We start from the raw sequence: 20845 nt of genomic DNA, 5'->3' as shown, positions 1-20845 counted from the left end.
AATTAATAATTTTAGACTGCGAAATTTAAACAAAGCTACTTTAAATAAACTATTCAGGAGAATTTAAAACTGGATACCGCGTGTCAAATTGATGATGGTGAAAACTTCTAGGAAACCGATTTCACCTAGTTCCTCACTATGCTTTACTCATTTAGTTAATTTAACTTCGTTTTCTCTGTTTGTTAGCAAATCGCCAATTTTTCCAAAAGCCTCTTTCGATAGTCAATCAGAACCTATTCTTGTTTATTATTTAACATAAGAGTATGCAAATTAATAACGCAAGAACGCAGTAAGACCCTCGATTTTTAATGCTACGTCGGTTCATATAAGCCTTTCAATCTCTATATTTACCTACGCTGAATTATCCAAGATCTATCCTATAATCCCCCCTTTCGGTAGCAAATCACAAGACTAAAATCATTTAATTAATGGTCAGTTAATTAAAAGCATTAGGCACAGAATAACTCAAACAAACATTAATGAAAACTATTTCAGATTAGCATCAAAGAGCAAGCATAGTTCGAAACTGGCTACATCGTTTTCCTAGAATTCAAAAATTTAGTTCATTCCGAAAATTAAATCCAACATAACAGATTTTACCATATTTTCTTCAATTTGGAGCGTACGGAAAAGATCAACACTCGCTGCACCATTGTCGCGCGTCACGAACACCCCGAACACCGCCGTTGTTCTCCGCCTTTCGATTATGAAAAAATAGTATTTTTGCGTGCTTCCAACTCTCCTTTGCTAGCTGTGTATGTATCTTCACAGCACCCCCAAAAGAAATCCACAAGAAAGCTCCAAAAAAAAAAATAATTTTTCCAAGAAACTCTATGTGGTTTTGCCTCCCTTCTCTTTCTCCCCAAGAAAAATCCTTTTTTTTCTTCCTATGGTGCGGCCTCTCTTCCTCCAGCCCCCAGCGCACGCTGCTCTCTCCAAATCTCCTCTTGCACACGACACTCCCCCCACAAGGAAACCCTCCCTTGTCGACTTTTCCATTCTTTCCTTTTGTCTTTTCTTTCTTTGCTTTTCTTTCCTTTCTTTTTTTCTTTCCATTCTTTTGTCTTTCCTTTGGATGTACCCAGCGCACACTGCCCTTATGAGATGACCCGGCTGCATGGCTGGGTCACATCTCATTTTTTGATTTTTTGATTTTCTTTTTTTTTTCAAAGGTACATGAATTGCCCTCCTCTTTCAAGCCCACTTTCGACCCTCTTACAGCTCGTAACTCTCAAAGCTTAAAACATAAAAGATGTAGAGCTCTTTTTCAGCTTTTCCCAGAGTTTTGAATCATCTCAATCGGAGCTTGTATGAGAAAGTTCCACCAAGATTACGAAGAATTGTCGAAAAAATCCATAAAACGGCGTATGCTAACTTCACGTCTGATTTCTGCCTTGATGCTGCCAGTATTTTGCAAAACACAAAACACGAAAATTGTAGATTGTTTTCTTATCTTTCTACGGCATCTTGAATCATTTGAATCAGAGGTTGGATGAGAGAGTTACGCACAGATTGCAAAGTACTGTCGGTTTTTTTTAGCTTCCAACAGTTGCTCTGCAATAAAAAACACCAAAATTTCATACATTACTCAATAAAACCCAAATTTTATAAATAGAACACAATGTTAGAATATTGAGAGTAATTAGGCATTTAAATACAAAATATCATTTGCAATGCATGAATTAAAGCACCTAATTACGCAATTTAAGCGCGTAATCAATCTGCTTGGAAGACATCATACCTGTTATGTCCCTTATCTGCCTTTACCCATTAATGGGAGAATTCTAGGTTTGAAATGCAAGACACTTCCGATCTTTCTCAATTTGGCCTCCAACTACTGGTTGCTGCTGCTCTAGTTGAGAAGATCCTTTCGCAACAATTTCACGCAAGTGCTCTTTTTTTAATCCATCACTCCAAACCAAACATCCTTTGTTCTTGTTTACTTCGGCAGTGGATGTTTGGAATAGATTGATTTTAAGGTTTGGGGGTGATTAGAGGAGGTGGTGGAGGTGTCACACCTTCATTTTGTCGGCTGATGATACTATGTTCTTATTATTATTATTATTATTATTTTTTTCAGAGGATAATGTTGTGAAATTCTGAAGGGTAATTATTTTGTTGAAAATTTTTGAAAAGATTTCAGGATTAGTAGGGTGGCAAACATTGGTTTGTTTGGTAGGGATTTAGAGATGTTTAAGCCTTGGTAGGTTGTGTTTCTTCTGGATTGGTTGCTTTTTTATCTTGGTCTCCCTCTTGAAGGCAATCCTAATTTTGTGGCTTTTTGGGACCTTATGGTAGGGCAGTGGGTAGGAGGTTAGAGGAGTAGAAGAGGACACACTTGATTTTTGGGGGTGTATTACACCTAGTAGTGCTTCCCTCTCCATCATGCCTATTTGTTTCTTATCGCTTTTTAGAGTGCTCACAAATGTTACTACGGCTTTAGAGGATGATGTGTGACTTTCTTTGGTTTGGTTTTGGGGGGAGTAAGAGAGACCACCTTGTTAACTAGGAGGTGGAAAATCTGAAAGGGGGACGGGGGCTTGGCAATATGATATCTGAAAACTTATCTTGAATTGGGAAATGGTTGTGAATGTTCCCCTTTGGTTAATTCCCAATGGCTCATGATAAGACGTAAGTATGGGGTTAATTGGAATGGGTGGGATACTAGAGCAAGCGACAATGTTTATCATGCAAGCTCCTAGAAGTTTCTTTCGACATTGCTTTTCTATTCTTTACTCACCCATTTTAGAGTGGGTAATTTCAACAGGGTTTGATCGTGGGAGTATGTTGGAGTGGGTAAGGTCTCGTCAGAGATGATGATGCCTCATCTTTTTAAGCTTTCTACTCTTCACAATGCAGTGATGCACTTGCTAGCTTCTTCTTTTCTGCTGAAGGGGTTCTCTTTCTAGAGATTTCCATTTTTTTATGAATTTCAATGAAAGAGAGGTTGTGAGCTCCCTACTTTTCTCAATGTTCTTCATCATTTTGTTCCCTTCAATAGGGCTGATGACAGAGCTTGGGAGGGCGATTCTTTAGGTCTTTTTTCTTCTAGATTTTTTCCTTTCTCCTCTTAAAAACTTCTTTGCCTAATCATTTTCTTTGGACCCTCGCCATTTGGAAGGTAAGGATTCTTTCCCTTTAAATTCCAGAGTTTCATTTGGACGGTGATTCTTTATAGGATTAATACACTTATAGGTTTGAAAGATCTTATATGGTTCTTACTCCTGATATGTGCATGATGTGCTGTGGGTCCAATGAAACGGATGCGTACCTTTTTTGTTATTTATTTATTTAGTTTTTTTTTTTTGGGGTGGGGGGACATCTATATAATGTTCATTTTTTCTTGTTTAGTTGAAGATTGGATGGCCCCTTGAGCTGCCGGCGAATTCTTGGTAGTAAAATATTGGGGTTTTGGTAAGTGGAGAAAGGGAAGAGCTTTATGGAGTTGTGCAGTTTTTCTATTTGTGGGCCCTTTGGAGTGAGAGAATCTTCAAGGGGATCATACAACATTTCCTTGTTTGATATGGGATAGAGTAGTGTCTTTGGCTTCATTTTGGTACCATCCATTCTGGTTCTTTTGGGAATGTATCCAACCTTCAAAGGGATCGGAGGGAAGCTCTGTAATTTTTTAGTAATTTTTATTTTAGCTTTTAGGACATCCTAGCATCCTCTCATTTTACTTTTGGTTGCCCTTTTTTTTCCTAATATTTTTTTTCTTATTCCAAAAAACGTTAACGATTTTTTTTTTGGGGGGGGGGAGATGCTCGGGTGTCATTGATGTTCTTTGCTTCAACTGTTATATTTTTTTCTTCTCATTTTTTAGCAAATAAGGAAAACATGTTGCTAATTTCTTTTTTTGTTTTTTCTTTAAAATTTTTAAATTTTGTTATGCTAGAGTTTACAAGATACGAACTTAAAAGGAGAAGGGATATATATATATATATATATATATGAAAGATGGAAAATTAGCCCAGAGGCTTGTTTTAGGGAGGATGTAAGATCTTTGAAAGATTTAGATGGAGAAAGCTCCAAGTCTGGCAGTAATGATGATGGCTTTTTTCTAAAAGATTGGTAAGTGGTGGAGGAGGACATTTTGCCTTTTTGAGGGGCTTACTGGGGTATCAGCTTACAACCCTTGTGGGAGTGTGTGCAATTTAGTGACCAAGGTGGTAACTGGCAGATTGAAGAGTATAATTGGAGACTGGTGGGAAAAAGTCAGCGTGCCTCTATAAACAACAACAAAACCAAGCCTTAAGTCCCACTAAGTGGGGTCGGCTATATGAATCGTTTTCCACCAATTTATGCGTGCCTTTATAGTGGGAAGAAAATATTGGATGCAGTTCTCATGTCCAATGAGGTGGGGAAACTCGGCCTAATCTTGGGTTACTGGGTCTCATTTGTAAACAGGAGATTTGAGGTTTACGATCATGTAAATTGAACGTTTCTCTTGTATATTCTGGGTAGGATGCTTTTGGAGAGGTGTGAATGATGTGGATGAGAAGATGAATGAGCAGGAGATTGAGGTTTACGATCATGTACTGGATCTCATTTGTAAACAGGAGATTGAGGTTTACAATCATGTAAATTGAACGTTTCTCTTGTATATTCTGGGTAGGATGCTTTTGGAGAGGTGTGAATGACGTGGATGAGAAGATGAATGAGCAGAGCCAAAATTCCTGTTATGGTCAGTGGTAGCCCTGCTGACTTCTAGAGGGCAGAGGTAATGGAACTAGTTATCCACCTCCTATTCATTGATAGGCGTTGAGTAGTGTGCTGGAGAAGGCTAGTGAGGAAGGCTTGGTGAGGGTTTTGGACTTGGCAGTTAAAGATAAGGGGTAAGGTGGCACTACCATTTTCTGTGAAGCGGAGGCAGATCAGATTTAAACTGAAAATGCATTCACTAAGCTTTTAAACTAATGTCAGGCCTAAAATTGAATCTGGGAGAAGTGAAATCATTGCAAGTAGGGACAGGGGGAGAAAGCTTATCTCTAGCTGAGATTCTATTCTATCCTAGGTTGTGACGTGTGGCCCCTCTTGATTTTTTGGTAGCTAAGTACAAGAAAATAGGCATCTGGGATCCTGTGCTGGAGAGATCTGAGGGAGGAACTTCAGGTTAGCGGGATCATTTTTTGTCAAAGGGAGGGAGATTAAATTTAATCAAAAGCACTTCATCCAATTTGCCTATTTATTTCATGTCTTCTTTCCAGATCCCTTGTGCAATAGCAAATAGATTGGTGAAAATTCAGAAGAGGTTCCTGTGAGACAGTGGAGCTGATTGGTTTAAATATCCTTTGTTAATTTATTCTTTCCTCTTATTATTCGATTTAGGGAGTGATAGTGGTAACGGAATTATGTTTTGGGAGGATATTTGGAAGGGAGAGGTTTCATTGGAGATGCTGGTGCTTTGTCTTTTTAGATTATCTTTTTTTCATAATGCACCAATTACGTACTTTTTTTTCTTTAGAAGGAGGTTCTCTTTCTTGGGATTTCCACTTCTTTAGGAGTCAACGAAAGAAGGTTATGAGCTTACTGCTTTGCTGATTGTTTTGGAGCTTCATTCTCCAATTGCTGAGTGATGTGAGTGTTTGGATATAGGATTTTTTGGTTCTTATTCTTCTAAGCCTTTCGTCCTTCATTTATTAAAACCACCCCCCCCCCCCTTTTTTTTCCTTTTGATGTAAAAAGACGAGTTAATTAAGAATAAGAAGCACAAGAATGAGCATAAGAAATCCTCCTTAAAAGATACAATAGAAAAGGAAAAAAAAAAGACAGAATAAATCAAACAACACAATCAACCAATCTCGTTTTAAATCAGAAAACGAAACCCCTTTGAGAAACCCACAAGGAAGCCAGATACCAAATTCTATTGTTAATGGTTAGTTTAGTCATTTAACATTATTAATGTGTTAGTGTTATGTTAATAAGTGAGAGCGAGCAAGGATATTATGGTCATTGGTATGTAAATAGAGGGAGAGGCTTATCATTGTGATTAGGTCTTCCATTTTATTAAATGCTTTAACATGGTATCAGAGCAAGGCCTGACTTAAAGCCTATCACCAAACCAAACCTTAAACCTGATTTTCCTATGCAAATCTGCCGTTATAAGAGGATTGGCTGTACCTTTAGAGGTTAGAAACAAACCCAAAAGTTGCCAAAGAACTCTACAGTCTCCGAAACTTCCTGAACAAAGCTGCCTTCTTCAAAATCTCAATAACCCTTCCATATTTCGCAAAACTAATATCATAGCCTTTCGTAGAACCCTCCAATCTGTAGGTGGGTGAAATTTTGTAGCCGCAGGACCACTTATGCACCTTTACGCACCGTGCAATTTCCGGCAAGTCTGTGCCCATATGCTGGTGTGTGAGAGCTGTTTTCGGCCAGTTTTACCTCCAATTTCTTCTAGAATGCTTTAAATCCTTTCATGGACCATGATATCAAGTCGTTGGTTATGCTTTTTGGCAAAAGATCTAGCCTTTTTTGATCATTTGCTCGTGGCACTTGGTTGGTTGCTATTTGGTAGTTGTTAGATTTCTACTTTACCTAAAAGCTTAAGCTGTTAGGTTTTGGGCCAACAATGCATATCAAGCTTTAACACTCCCTTGCACATACAACCCAACAACATGTGGAGATATAAAGACACGATAAGATCACCCATTATAGGGAATACAATAATATTTTAGTTACCGCACAATAAACGCGAGCAACAAGACTAGAACCCGAGACCTGCTGGTAACCAGCTCTGATACCATGTTAGGTTACTACTTTACCTAAAAGCTTAAGCTGTTAGGTTGTGGGTCAACAATGTATACCAAGCTTTAATAGTAGTATTAAGGCGTTTGGTTGGATCCTTGGGGCAGTGGCAATGTGTGTTGTCTAATTTTTTTTGGGGTTGTGGCAGTGCTATGCCCCATTTGTTGGTGACTTATTTTCTGTGGTTGAATTAGTGGTTAGCCTTATTTGTGGTTGTTCCATTTTTTCTAGAAGTTCATCTGGTTTTTCGTTGGTTTTGGTTGTGAGTGTTGGGATGAAGTTGAATCATGAGAAGGTATGTTCCCTTCATCACTGCAAGTAAATGCTCATTGTGGACTATGAGGTCATACTACTAAGCAGTGCTGGGATCTCCAGGGGAAACTACCTTGGGCCTCTAATGTGTAGCCACCATAGATTTCTGTAATGCACTCATCTCTTCAACCATTACATTCCACCCAAAGTGGGCTAAGGCTTTAGAAATAGATTTAGGGAGGGCAATGGAGGATAGAGTAGTAGTAGTTGTAGGATTCTTCTTATTGTGTGTGTGTGGATGATATTGTAATGACAACCTTATAGGTGATGATGATCAAGGTATTCAGAGTCTCAAGCATTTTCTACAGACTAAGTTTCAAACTAAAGATTTGAGACCATTGAAGCACTTCTTGGGTTTAGAAGTATCTAGATCTTGTATGGGAATGTTTTGAATGAGATTGGGTTGTCGGGATCCAAACCTGTTGATGTACCCATGGATCCTAACAGCAAGCTATTGCAAGATATGGGTGATTTGTTGCTTGACCTCAATGGTTTTGGAGATTTGTTGGAAAGTTGAATTATCTCATAGTCGCTCGATCGGATATATTTTTTGCAACAAGTGTTGTGAGTCAATGTTTGGATTCTTCAAGGACAAATCATTGAGATGCGGTAATTTGCATCTTAAGATATCTCAAAGGTGCTCCCGGGAGAGGTGTCTTATATCAAGATCAGGTTCGCACTTATATTTAGGGATATACTGATGTAGATTGGGTCGGATCACCTTTAGACAATAGATCCACAAGTGGGTACTTTATCTTTGGTGGTAATAATTTGGTTTCCTAGAAGAGTAAGAAACCAACTACATGGGCAGGTCAAATGCTGAGTTAGAGTATAGGGCCATGGCTCATATTACATGTGAGCTTGTTTGGTTGGAAAACAAGTTGGAAGAACTAGGTTTTCCACATTCCTAGTCTATGGAGTTGATGTGTGATAAATCAAGTTGCTATTTGTATTGCCTTAATCTTGGTCTTCTATGAGTGGACAAAACACATTGAAGTTGATTGCCACTTTGTTCTGGAGAAATTTGTGTAGATGCTCATTACAACAATACAACCACTTATGTGAAGTTCAATACGCAGCTTGCTGATTTGTTTACTAAAGCTTTGAGGGTTGTAAAATTCATTTGGAATAAGCTAGGAGCATATAATATCTTTGTGCTTTAGCTTGAGGTGGAGAATTAATGGTTATTTTAATCATTTAGCATTATTAGTGTGTTAATGTTATGTTAGCAAGTGAGAGTTAACAAGGGTTATTGGTCTTTGGTATTTACTTGACATATATTATAAATAGAGGGAGAGACTATCATTGTGATTAGGTCTTCCATTTTACTCAATACTTCAACAATCCCAAAGCATGATTGAGGTCATCCTTTTTCGGTAAAAATACAAGTACTCTTTTCTAACCAAATCCCCTACAAAAATTGCAAAAACTACACTCCCCATAGCGCCGAAGTGTCTTTACCCATTCCTAAAGTTGTAAAATAGCCAACAAATCGTCAACTAACTCTAGACATACCCAAATCTCTCCAAATAAGCCAAAATGATTATTCCACACCCTCCAAGAGAAGGAGCAATGAAAGAATATGTGAGAAGTAGATTCTGAATTTTGAAAACAAAGAGTACATGCATTTGGAGATAGAGCCTTGAAAGGTCTCCTACTCTACAATAGATTGTTAACTCTATTGAGAATAACCAACCAAATAAAGGCCTTAATCTTAGAGAGGATTTTAGCCTTCCAAATGGATTTATGAAGTGGGAAAGGCGAGTTATTTTGGTTAAATGCTCAAAGAAAGAATTATAAGATTACTTCCTAGAAGAATCAACAATCCAGGAACAATATCTCTTCTTTTAGAAAGGAGCCTACCACCCAACAAACAGAATAAGGAGGCAAGCTCCAAAATCTCCGTATCATTAATAGCCCTATGAAAATGGAAATTCCAATAGAAACCAGCCCCATTAGAATAAGAAATGAAGAAATGGATTCATTGTACAAAGAGGACAATCTAAATAAACAAGGAAAAGATGACCAAAGAGAAGAACTCCCCACCCAAATGTCTTCCTAAAATTTAACACAATACCTATTTCCAGAAATAAAATTTGTTTAAGGAATAAAAAGAGGATATAAGTATGAAATACCCTTCCAAGTTCCAAGTTCCAAGTACTTTCACTAGTGCATCTCAACCCTAAATCATTATCCCACCCATTAGCTTGCAAACCATATTTAAACAACTTTGTGGCAAAGGGAGGATTATAAAAGGAAAAACGCCACAACCATTTACCCATTAAAGCAATGTTCTAAGACAACATTTACCAAGGCCCCAACTCCCCTCCTTTTAAACCTACACACAACTTCCCAATTAACCAAATGATCTTTATTCTCCCCTAGATCGGACCAAAGAAAACCTACATAAGAAGAAGGGGCACGTTTTTAAATTAGATTTTGAGAGAGCCTACGATGGAGTGAGTTGAAGCTTCTTGGCTAAAGTACTTGTGTGAAAGGGTTTTGTTTAGTGTTGGTGTGGTTACATTAGGGGCTGCTTGTCTAATGTGTGGCTCTTGATGATTGTGAATGGTGAATTGAAATCCTGGTTTAGCGCTTTGAGGGGCATTAGGCAAAGTGACCTGTTATCCTCTTTTTCATTTGTCCTTGCAGCTGATGTCTTGAGTAGGATGGTGGATGTGGCTTCGGAGAGGGGGTTGGTTAGAGGTTTAGAAGTGGAGAGAGCGGGAGTGGTGGTTCTGTATCTCCAGTTTGCTAATGATAGGATTTTTTTCCTTGGTGACCATAGCCTTTCTTTCAAGAGAATTTTGGGATTCTCCTAGTTTTTAAGAGGGTTTTTGGTCTAAAAATTAATATAAGGAAAAGTGGATTAGCAGCTCCGAATGTTCCTATGGAGTGTTAGGGAGTGGGCTACTGATGTGGGGTGTGATATTTTAGATTGGCCATTTGCTTAGGGATTTCTTTGGGGGCAATCCTAGAGTTGTGTATTTTTGGAATCCAGTGGTGGAGAGGGTGATGAAAAGATTAGATGGATGGAAGGGGGCTCGTTTTTATTTTGGGGAAGAATAACCTTGATGCATGCTTGTCTTTCTAGATTTTCGTTATATTTCTTGTCTATGTTTAAGATTCTGATGAGGATTGCTAACAAGATTGAGATAATCATGAGAAACTCTTTGTGGTCTCTAGGGACCACTTAGTTGGGAAGAGGTCTGCAAGTCTAAAAAGGAGGGAGGGCTGGATATAGGTAAGCTGGTGTCTAAAAACATGACTCTTTTAGCTAAATGGCTATGGCACTTTCCTCTAGAAGAATCAGCCCTTTAGCATAGAGTAATTTTTAGCAAGTTCAGGTTGGATGAGAATGGGTGGGATGCCAATTTTAATTTAAGATGTTCTCTGAGAAGTCCGCGGAGATCCATTTCTTAGATTTATCCTTCTTTGATCCCTCACACTAAACTTGAGGTGTGGGGGGGTTCTTGTATCCGTTTCTAGAAAGACCCTTGGCTGGGAAGCACGTCCTTTCTCCACTTCTTTCCCTCATTTCTTTTGGATGAGCTCTGAGCAAAATAGAGCCTTATCTTTCTTTGTTGGGAATCTAAGTAGTCCTTTGGTTTCCTGGAATCTCCATTTTAGGAGATTCTTAATGATGGGGAGATGGTGGAGTTCTCTTCTTTGTCATCTTTATTGAATGGGAGTAACCTTTCTTTGGGGAGGAGTGTTCGTTCTTGGTCTTTGGATCAGTAGGGAGTGTATTCTTGCAAATCTTTTTTTGAATTCTTGATTAATTCTAATTCTTCTTTTCCACTCTATCTTATTATTTGGAAGGTCAAGGCTCCCCCAAAAATTAAGGCATTCACTTGGTTGGTTGTGCTTAGTAAAATGAATATTAAGAACTTGCTACAAATCAGGTGGCCTTTAAAGGCTCTCTCTCCCCCAGTGTACGTGTGCTCTGTTGCAAGAACTTTTAGACAATTTCTCATCTTCTTCTGCACTGAAGTTGCTTGGAGGATTTGGAATAAGCTTTTTGGTATCACGGGAGAGAGCTGGGTATGTCCTCCTTCAGTGGAAGAATTTTTAGCCATTTCTTTCGCAGGCTTTGGAAGAAGAATAGGTCAGATTTATGAAAGCTTGGCATATTTGCAGTTTTATTGGTGATTTGGCTGGAGCATAAGCACGAATATTCTCTGGGAAGAAATCAATTGGTTGCTGGTTTAGGATAAAATCCAGTGTTTGGCCTCACTGTGGTGTGTCAGTTTTGGATTTTTTAGAGGGATTAGTTTCCAGAAAATGCAAAGAGATTGGATTTTATCTTGTGTGATTGTTTAGTTGTTTTTTTCCTGGTTTGTTCCAGTTCTTTTTCAGGAGATGTCTCATTCTCCCTTCTATTAATGCTTTTCCTATTAATGAAATTTTCTTTTGCTATAAAAGAAAATCTCTCGTAGTCTTCTCAATTCTGCTGGCTACTCTCACGGGAATTCTAAGGGGATAGCATACACCACACATGTGCCAGATATTTGTATGATGTGCTGTGAGTCTAGTCTAATGGAATGCCCTTTTTTCTTGTTTTGATGAAGTGCTGGTGGTCTCTCAAAATAAGGGTAATATCTAGTTGGTGAGATTTTGGGGTTTTGGGAAAAGTAGAAAAGTGAGCGCTTTATGAACATGTGTGGTGTATGCTATTCTTTGGACCCTATGGTTGAGCAGACCGCGAAAATGTTGATGGCTCAAACAACTCCCTTCCATTTGCTGTGGGACATATTTGTCTTTCTCACTTCTTTATGGGCACATTCTTTCGTGAATTTTTTAGGGTTTGCTGTCTTACCTTCAAAGGATTAGAAGGCATCATTATTGTAGTTGTTTTAATTGATTCCTGGTGGATGTCTTCTCCTCCACAAAATCACACATTGTTTTGTTTAATTTTATGGAATTTATTTTATTATTAAAAAGCCTAAGTTTGTTTGTCAAAAACTATAGGACTCATGTCATACAGTATGACCTTTGAAGAAATTATGAAAGAATTATATATACTAACGGTGGAAAATAATTTGTTTATTTTGTGGGTCAAGAACTATAATTTTCAGAATCAATTTATTGAGCTGCTAATATTCTACCACGAAATGAGAAAATGATAAAATTGATGTGATAAAATGTTAAAGCTTAATAGTTCAAGATTTTGAGATTTCTAGAGAAGGTGAATATGAGATATGTAAGTTATAGTTACAGTTTAGTAAAGAAAATTTCCCTAGCAATAAAATAATCCAAACAATTCTCAGTGTTTGATGGTTAATGCTACTTTATGAAGATTATATATATTCTATTCCTAGCTTTATATGCTGTCTACAATGTGATGCTATTGGATGTAGAATCTGCATTTTTTTTTTCTCTTCTTTGGAGTTTTAATAGGTTAAAATTAAATCTTCTTGTGTGTTTCTAGAGTAGGATTTAACTTACTGTGTAATTTCTTGCTTTCCCATATGCTTTGTTTTAATGACATGTCTATGGTTATATATTTTTCATTCAAATGTCTGCCTCTTATTTTTTTTTTTTTTAAAGCCTCTTTTGTGCACAAGAAATTACTCTTGGAAGTTAAGTTACTGTTTGTAGTATTATTCTTCTATTGTTTGATTTGATTATCATATATCTGTGATGGTTTCTGCATCCAGGAAGAAGGGGAGGGGGGGATAGAGCTTGAGGGTGAAGGTGAACCTGAAGTAGAGGGACAAGGGGAGGCAGAACTGGACAGTGAAGGTGAAGGTGAATTACGTGATGTTGATCCTGATCCTGGGGAGAGTGATGGTGAAAGAGATCAAAGTTCCCAAGAAGTAGATGTTGGTGACCAGAGGGAGGAAAGTGAAGGAAAAGAAACTGACACTGATGAAAAAGAAGAGTATCACCAAAGAGTGGTTACCAGCAGGCGGCGTGATGTCATTGAAAGTGGTTCAGAGAGGTCTGAGGAGCATCATTATGCTGATGATGAAGATGAGGAGGTTGATCAGCATAGAAGTCCAAGGTTAATTGCATTCTCCACTTTTTTCCTATGGTGTCTCCAAGAATTTATTATTTTATTTTTTCTCTTGTCTTATCTAAGTTCTTCTGGGTATGTTCTCTCTCTCTCTCTCTCTTCCCCCTCCCCCCTATCCCCCTCCCTTCTACTCAACACACACAAAAAAAAAACTCTTTTCAAATGTCTGATTTATCTCTGAAAATTTTCTTGTTGTCTATCCTGGCTAATCATCATGGTCTCTTCTGTTTATGCCTATAGAGTAGACAGCTCTTGGATGCATATGGATGGATTATTTTACGAAATTCAATCGTTTATAGTTGCATGCATGTTAAAATTCTTTCTTAGTATATTTTATGGGAAGCTTTTGGAGTGAGCAGTACATTTTTCTCTGTAAAATGGCAGGGGAAATTTGTTCATATGATCATGGGATGCTGAAATATGTAGACATTGATTCCCTAGAAGACATTGCCCACAAAATGAAACCATTTTCAAACAGGAAAATGTTTATGAGATTTCATTTTTTAAAACCTCTTATTTTTCCTGTCATGTTTTCAGTATGTTCCAGATATTCTCTTTGATATTGGCTTCCAAACTTCAAGTTCCTCAATGAGATTGCAAATTCCATTGTTTCTTTCTCCAAATCTTCATGTATTCATGCTTTGTCCTACTTTGAATCCTAGAATTTCTCGTTTATATTGACTTTGTTCATCTTGTATTTTGATTAAGATTCTCATTGTTTTTCTTTATCCTCGGTGCATTTAGTGAGAATGTTGAAACATTTAGTTTTCTCACACTTGGCATTTTATGTGTTTTTCGCGCAACAAGATTGATACTTTTGGACATCTCAACATTTTATTCTACATTACCAGATGAAGAAACTGGTTCATTCATACCGTTGAATATTAGTTTATGGAATGGATGTGGTACACGCTTTAAGTTCACAAATCATTAGGATCATCAATATATGAAACGAAATCAGTCTATCAATGCAAAATTTCTTTCATGCGTGTTTACATCAAAATATATTGAGAAGTATGGGAATCTTGGCCCCTTTAACAGTAGATCACCGGAAGAGGAGAAAGCTCAGACTCAATTTTCACACTCAGCTGCTGAGATACGTGATGTATTTGGTGACTCTGATGACGAAGAGCCTGCAGGATATGCAGTCCAGAATGAAATTGAGGGAGACTCAAATGTATGAGATTTTAATTGCTACAGGCTAATGTTTTGCTTTCTTGGTGCTTTCCAATGTGCATATGTTCAGTCATAAGGAGATAAACTGGTTCTTTTTCTTTTCAGAGGTCTCCCATAGAAGAGGAGGTGAGCTATGAGAAGCATCTGAGACCAGAGGATATGCTGGTTGATGAATATGCCCAGTATGAGTCAGAAGAGGAGAACATCGAGGCTAAACCTAAAGAGAAGCCGGTTGGCCCTCCATTGGTACTAGAGATTCCATTGCGCCCCCCTCCAGCGCATCCAGATAAGGTTTATTTGTCTTCATTCTGTATCCTTATCCTGAAAAAAATGTATCTTTTCCATTAACATCACTTAAAATTGTCATATTTTGTTTTCTTCTGACCCAAAAAGGGATTTTCAGGGTACTATTACAATTACTTTGCATGGTAATTTAAATGAAATCTAATTTTTGTGATAAAGGCAGTATTTAAGATGATTTCAGTTGTTTCTGCTGGCAATATTTACATTGAGTTACTTTAGGTATCAATCACAATCTCGTTTGCTTAGCTTTTTGTATAGATGGGATGCATGGTATTGAATTTTAATAATTTCTTCAAAATTTTGGTTGATATTTTGGATTCCTCAAGGGTTGAAACAAAACACTGCCCAATTTCATTTTTGCAAAATTTTGGCTGAAATTTGAGGAATGTTAGAAAATTTGGCTGAAGTTTTGGCTATATTGGCTAGAAATTTAAATTTAAAATTAAAAACTGAAGACTCAAAATTTGGGGATTTTCATTTTGGTTTTAAATTATTCAGAATCATCTATAATGCTTTCGTGCTTTGTCGTTATTAGAGGTTATTTATGTCTTTTAGTATTATTATTATTATTAAGTGTGTTTGTATGTTAATTAGTGAGAGTTAGTAAGGGTATTATTGTCATTAGAATGGATTTAATTTGTATTATAAATAGAAGGAGAGACCTATCTTCAAGTTCACTAATTTTAATAAAAATCTCAACATGGTATCAGAGCGTGATCCAACCTAAACCCTATTCTTCTCACCCGTTGCCGGAAAAGCCATTCCCACCTCTGTCCTTCACAGATCCACCTCCACCCCTCATTGTTTCACAAAACCAACCATATATCCAAACACAAAACCCTCAGAAGCCTAACCCCACAAAACCTCATCATCAGAAAAGCTCCCATGCGCTGACACTCTCTGGCCAATTACGGCAGTGCTGACCCCATGTGCCAGCACGTGAGTGAGTTTCTGGCCACCTTTTTTTTTTTTCCTCTTCCATGTTCTGATTCCTTCTCTAGACAATATTATCAAGCTGCTGTTGCTAAAAAATCCAACCTTTTTTGACCACGCACTCGTGGGGTTTGTGAAGGCTTCTTTATGAGTTTCTTGGAGCAGTGGCAGTGTTCGTATATCTAGTTGTGAGGCTGTGGCAGTGCTATATCAGTCGTCGAGTCGTTCACCTCAGTTGTGTCGGTGCTTTACGTAGTTTGTGATTGTCTTGATTAGTTTTGAGTGTTCTTCTTGTTTGACATCGGTGTGGCTGCTGGTTTGTGAGTGTTGGGATGGAGTCTATGAATCCCAAAAATCAGTTTCTTACATTGCTGCCATAGATAACAACTCAAAAGTTGGATGGAAAGAACTATGTTCAATGGTCTAAAGCTGTTTAAGTTTATTCAAGAAGATTAGGCAAATATGACCACTTGCTCCTATCTGATCCTTCTGATGTGAAGAGAAAAGAAATGTGGGTTCAAGAAGATGCCTTGATTGTTTCCCTTTTATGGAATTTGGTGGAGCCTCAAATTGCACAGATGTGTATGCATCTAGATACGTGCTAGGAGATTTGGGGTTATGTCTAATAACATTACATGTATGTATAATTTATCCTAGGAGTACTTTCAGTTACAACTTACAACAAGGAGATAGGAGTATTGTAGATTATGTTGGAGAGATGAAGCATATTCATGAGGAGCTTAACATTGTGCAACCTATAACAGCCGTCATTCGTGAGATGCAGAAGCAGAGGGAGCAGATGACAGTCTTTTGTGTTCTAGCGGGCTTGAGACTCGAGTTTGAGGCAGTCTGGTCTTAGATACTTAGTTGTGTTGAGCTGCCATCATTTGCCGATGTTTATTCTCGTGTTCTTCGTGCTTCCTTTAGCATGCATTCTCCTGCTCTTGCATCTGACTTTGAGAGGACTGCCTTTGCTACACAAGGTGATTCTATTTCTCTAGCAAACAATCACAAAAGTTATCAAGGTGGTTCGAGTGGTCGTGGTGGTAGAGACGGACAAGGTAGAGGTACTCCTCGCAAGTGCACTCATTATGGACAGAGTAATCATACTATTGAGCAGTGTTGGGATCTCCACGATAGACCTTCACATATTGCCAATGCAGCCACCACCGACTCCACACCTTTGGGGGCAGCCAATGCAGCCAGCACCGACTCCTAACCTTTGGGGCTGAGTGGGAGGAAATGTCCTTTATCCATGTTAGAGGAAGAGTATTCCAAGTTCTAGTAGTATCAAGTGTCACAGCAAGCTTCTCTTCCCATTGCATCTCTTTGCCCAAACAGGTAATCCCACAGTATGCCTGTCATCCAGTACTTCTTGTCCTAGTCTTTGGGTCATAGACTCCACTGCCACTGATCATATCATAGGTATACCCGTATACCAAGCTTCTTCTCTTTTTAATATCTTGCAAATTTACCTACGTTACTCTTTCTGATGGATCCACCACTTTAGTTAAGGGAATTGGGACCGTAAATCCCACTTCTTCTATTTCAATTCCTTTGGTTTTGTATATTTCCAAATTTCCTTTCAATCTTATGTCCATTGGCAAGATTACTAAATCCATGAATTGTTCAGTGACATTCTTCCCTAATTCTGTGGTTATTTAGGATTTAAAGACAAGAAAGACGATTGGCGGAGGGTGTGAAGCTGGTGGACTCTTATCTCTTTGAGCCACTATCTCTTTCTACTGCCTGCACTGCTGCTGCCACACCTTTCCAAATTCATTGTTGTCTTGGTCATTCTTCATTGGAAAACTAAAATGTTATCTTCCTAGTTTGAGTTCTATGTCTAGTCTTGATTGTGACTCTTATCAGTTGGGAAAGCAACATCGTGTCCATTTTGCTTTCCGAGTCAATAAATGGGCTGCATGCCCTTTTATGTTAGTTCATATGATGTTTTGGGGTCCTAGTACAATTGTGTCCAAGTTGGGATGCTATGGTTGAAGAGATGAATGCTTTACATGACGATAGCACTTGGTACCTCTTCATTCTGATAAGTTTGCGGTTGGTTGTTACTGTGTTTACACTGTGAAAGTCAACCTTGATGGTTTTGTGGCTTGTTCAAAGGCCCGCTTTGTTGCTAAGGGATATACTCCGGTGTATGGTCTGGATTATTCTGATACTGTTTCTCTGGTTGCCAAACTTACATTAGTATGTCTGTTCATCTCCTCGGCAACTACTTGTTACTGGTCTCTGCGTCAGTTAGATGTGAAGAATTCCTTCTTGCACGGTGACCTTGAGGGGGAGGTTTATATGGAGCAACCACCTCGGTTTGTTGCTTAGGGAGAGTTAGGCTTAGTTTATCAGCTCAAGAAGGCTCTATATGGTTTAAAATAGTTTCCCAGAGCATGGTTTGGTCATTTTAGTGCTGCAATACTTGAGTTTGGTCTTTGATGGTGTGCAGTGGATCATTTCATGTTTTATCGTCATACTTCATCGAGTAGGATCCTTCTTGTTGTTTATGTAGACGATATTGTTATTGTAAGTGATGATGATAAAGGTATTTAGAGTCTCAAACTTTTTCTACAGAGTAAGGTCCAAAACAAATTTTTGGTATTGAAATACTTCTTGGGTATAGAAGTATCTAGATCTCGTATGGGAACTATTTTGTCACAGAGGAAGTATGTTCTTCATCTGTTAGATCAAATTGGATTGTTGGGATCTAAACCAGTTGATACACCCCTGGATCCTAATAGCAAGTTAGTGCCAGATATGGGTGATTTGTTACTTAATCCTGGACAATACCGGAGGCTTGTTGGAAAAAATAATTATCTCATAGTCACTCGTCCGGAAATATTTTTTGCAATAAGTGTTGTGAGTCAATTTCTAGATTCTCCGAGGACAAGTCATTGGGACGCAGTTTTGCATCTTGAGATATCTCAAAGGTGCACCCGGGAGAGGTCTTTTATATCATGATTAGGGTCACACTTATATCCATGGATATATAGGTGCAGATTGGGATGGGTTGCTTTCCTACTGGTGATCCACAACTGGGTACTGTGTCTTGGTTGGTGGTAAATTGGTTTCTTGGAAGAGTAAGAAACATACTGCTGGCTAGGTCAAGTGTTGAATTAGAATATAAAGCTATGACTCACACTACTTGCGAACTTGTCTGGTTGAAGAGCATGTTGGAAGAATTAGGTCTTTTGCATTGTCAGCCTGTGAAGTTGATATGTGACAATCAAACTGTTCTTCATATTGCCTCCAACCCGATCTTTCATGAGCGGTTGAAGCACATTGAAGTTGATTGCCACTTTGTTCGGGACAAACTTGTGCAGAAGCTCATTACTATCGCTTATGTGAAGTCTGATATGCAGCTTGCTGATTTGTTTACTAAAGCATTGGTGGGTTCTTGTGTAAATTTTATTTGTAACAAGCTAGGAGCTTATTGCATTTATGCTCCAGCTTTAAGGGGAGTGTTAGAGGTTATTTATGTCTTTTAGTATTATTATTATTAAGTGCGTTAGTATGTTAATTAGTGAGAGTTAGTGTGAGTATTATTGTCATTAAAATGTATTTAATTTGTATTATAAATAGGGGGAGAGACCTATCTTCAAGTTAGGTCATTCAGTTTAATCGAAATCTCAACAATTTTTTCTCTTAATAAAATTTACTATAAGGCTTTATTCTTTGTCTAATTAAAATTGAAATTTCTATCTAAACCGGAAGTCTGTCAAAATTTCTGTAAAATTGAGATGCTCAAAATTTCCATCAAAGTCGATATTTTAGTCCTTGATGGTATGTTTTTGGTGTTTTTGGCCATTGATACCATTGGTTTGTCAAAATTGTGCATTTTAGAGATTTGAGAATAGCTATATTGCTCTCTCCCTATCTCTTTTTTGAGGATCATGTTTTGAAAGTCTTTTGTAGTTTAAGTGGGAGACCGTCTATTCTCCTATTCAGTGACAGTTGGTTATAGATTGGTTTTATTTAATCATTATAATTTTCAAGTAGGACTACTGATAAAAAAAATGATTTGCAAGCAGAACCTAAATGAGTGACTATACATCCCAACTTTGGAGACCCACTTCAGGGTGAGGAAAGAGTTAGCAGGGTGTTGGTGATTGACAGAAATATATTCAAGGTCATTTTGACCAGGCTGTTGTGTAGCATCGGACTATTGAAGATTCTAACGGTAAGAGATCATATGCCCTCACAGAAAATGAGAATGAATGGAATACTTCTGGTATAGAAAGGGACCGGATGACATGCAATACTTCTGTCACATAAAATGAGAATGAATGCTTTAATTTTGTCAAAAAGATTCTCAAGGCAGGTAGATAACGTTCATTCATCAATCCATGTGGAAAAGAATATCTGGTAACCTTGAGTGAGATGGTAAACAAGGAGGTGTTTAAAGCCCAAAATGCTATGCTACGATTCATCTGGGGACTTGCATATTAAAATGCAGGGACTGTAGGGCTAGAAATATTGTGTGAGATGATGAAGTGAGGCAGAGTATGATTGCACAAATATGGAGAATCTTAGTTATTTAGAAGCCCTGGAATCAGAATGTTATCGGGAGGCCTTGGTCTTTGAGAAACCTAAGTTTGTGAATTTTTACGTGACAAAAAAAAAAACTGGTAATGGTCAATTCCCAGTATTGCTAATGGCTAGCATGCACTACCCTGAGAGGATTTGTTATGGAAGGAGGGCATTCTTTGGCATAATTCTTAGCTCAATTAGAGATACAAATCTTTTTTAGAGTTTAAATTAATGTTGGCCAGACCTTGCAGCAAAGAGGATGGGCTGGAGAAAATTGAGCATGTGTTAGCTTCATGTGGGATCAAGATTAATAGTTGGGCAGAAGGTCTTAAATTTTGATTTCGGCTCAAATTTTGAAGCAGCTCCAAAAGTGCGGAAATTTTGATGGAAATTTTGATTTTGATGTAAATTTCGATTTCAATTTAAAAAAATAACGGAAATCAGTAGTAAAGCTTGAAATTATTTGTGAAACTTTAGAAATGGTTAACAAACATAAAATAATGTAAGTTTTAGGACTAATATATTACAAGTTAAATACATCTATGTTGTGTATGAGGTGGAAAAGTTGTAATATAGTATGTGTATCAAACATATTTGTAAGATAATGTACAGTAAACATATTCAGCTAATACAAATGAAATTCATAAATCATTTAAATATGATTTATTATACAAATAATGATAATTTAGACATAAATGGTTAAATAAAATGCTGCTGTAAGCCTGTAAGTTTATTTTTTCATATAATTTCAAAAGCATTTGTAATAATATTTTGTTTCGATAAAAATAAATAAAATAAATTAAGAGAGAA

The 20845-nt window shown here is 37.7% G+C and overlaps 1 protein-coding gene across 1 annotated transcript in view; it reads left to right on the top strand.

Annotated features, from left to right (window-relative positions):
• LOC131146254 (protein LEO1 homolog) overlaps positions 1 to 20845 on the top strand; it is a 63600-nt gene that overhangs the window by 11589 nt on the left and 31166 nt on the right. The window contains exons 2-4 of the mRNA XM_058095726.1: positions 12723 to 13069; positions 14123 to 14258; positions 14363 to 14548. Of these exons, the coding sequence (XP_057951709.1) occupies positions 12723 to 13069; positions 14123 to 14258; positions 14363 to 14548 (669 nt within the window). The remainder of the gene's footprint in view (positions 1 to 12722; positions 13070 to 14122; positions 14259 to 14362; positions 14549 to 20845) is intronic.

The sequence above is a fragment of the Malania oleifera genome, chromosome 13, assembly GCF_029873635.1.
Source record: "Malania oleifera isolate guangnan ecotype guangnan chromosome 13, ASM2987363v1, whole genome shotgun sequence".
Taxonomy (NCBI): domain Eukaryota; kingdom Viridiplantae; phylum Streptophyta; class Magnoliopsida; order Santalales; family Ximeniaceae; genus Malania; species Malania oleifera.
This window is presented reverse-complemented; position numbering and strand designations above follow the sequence as displayed.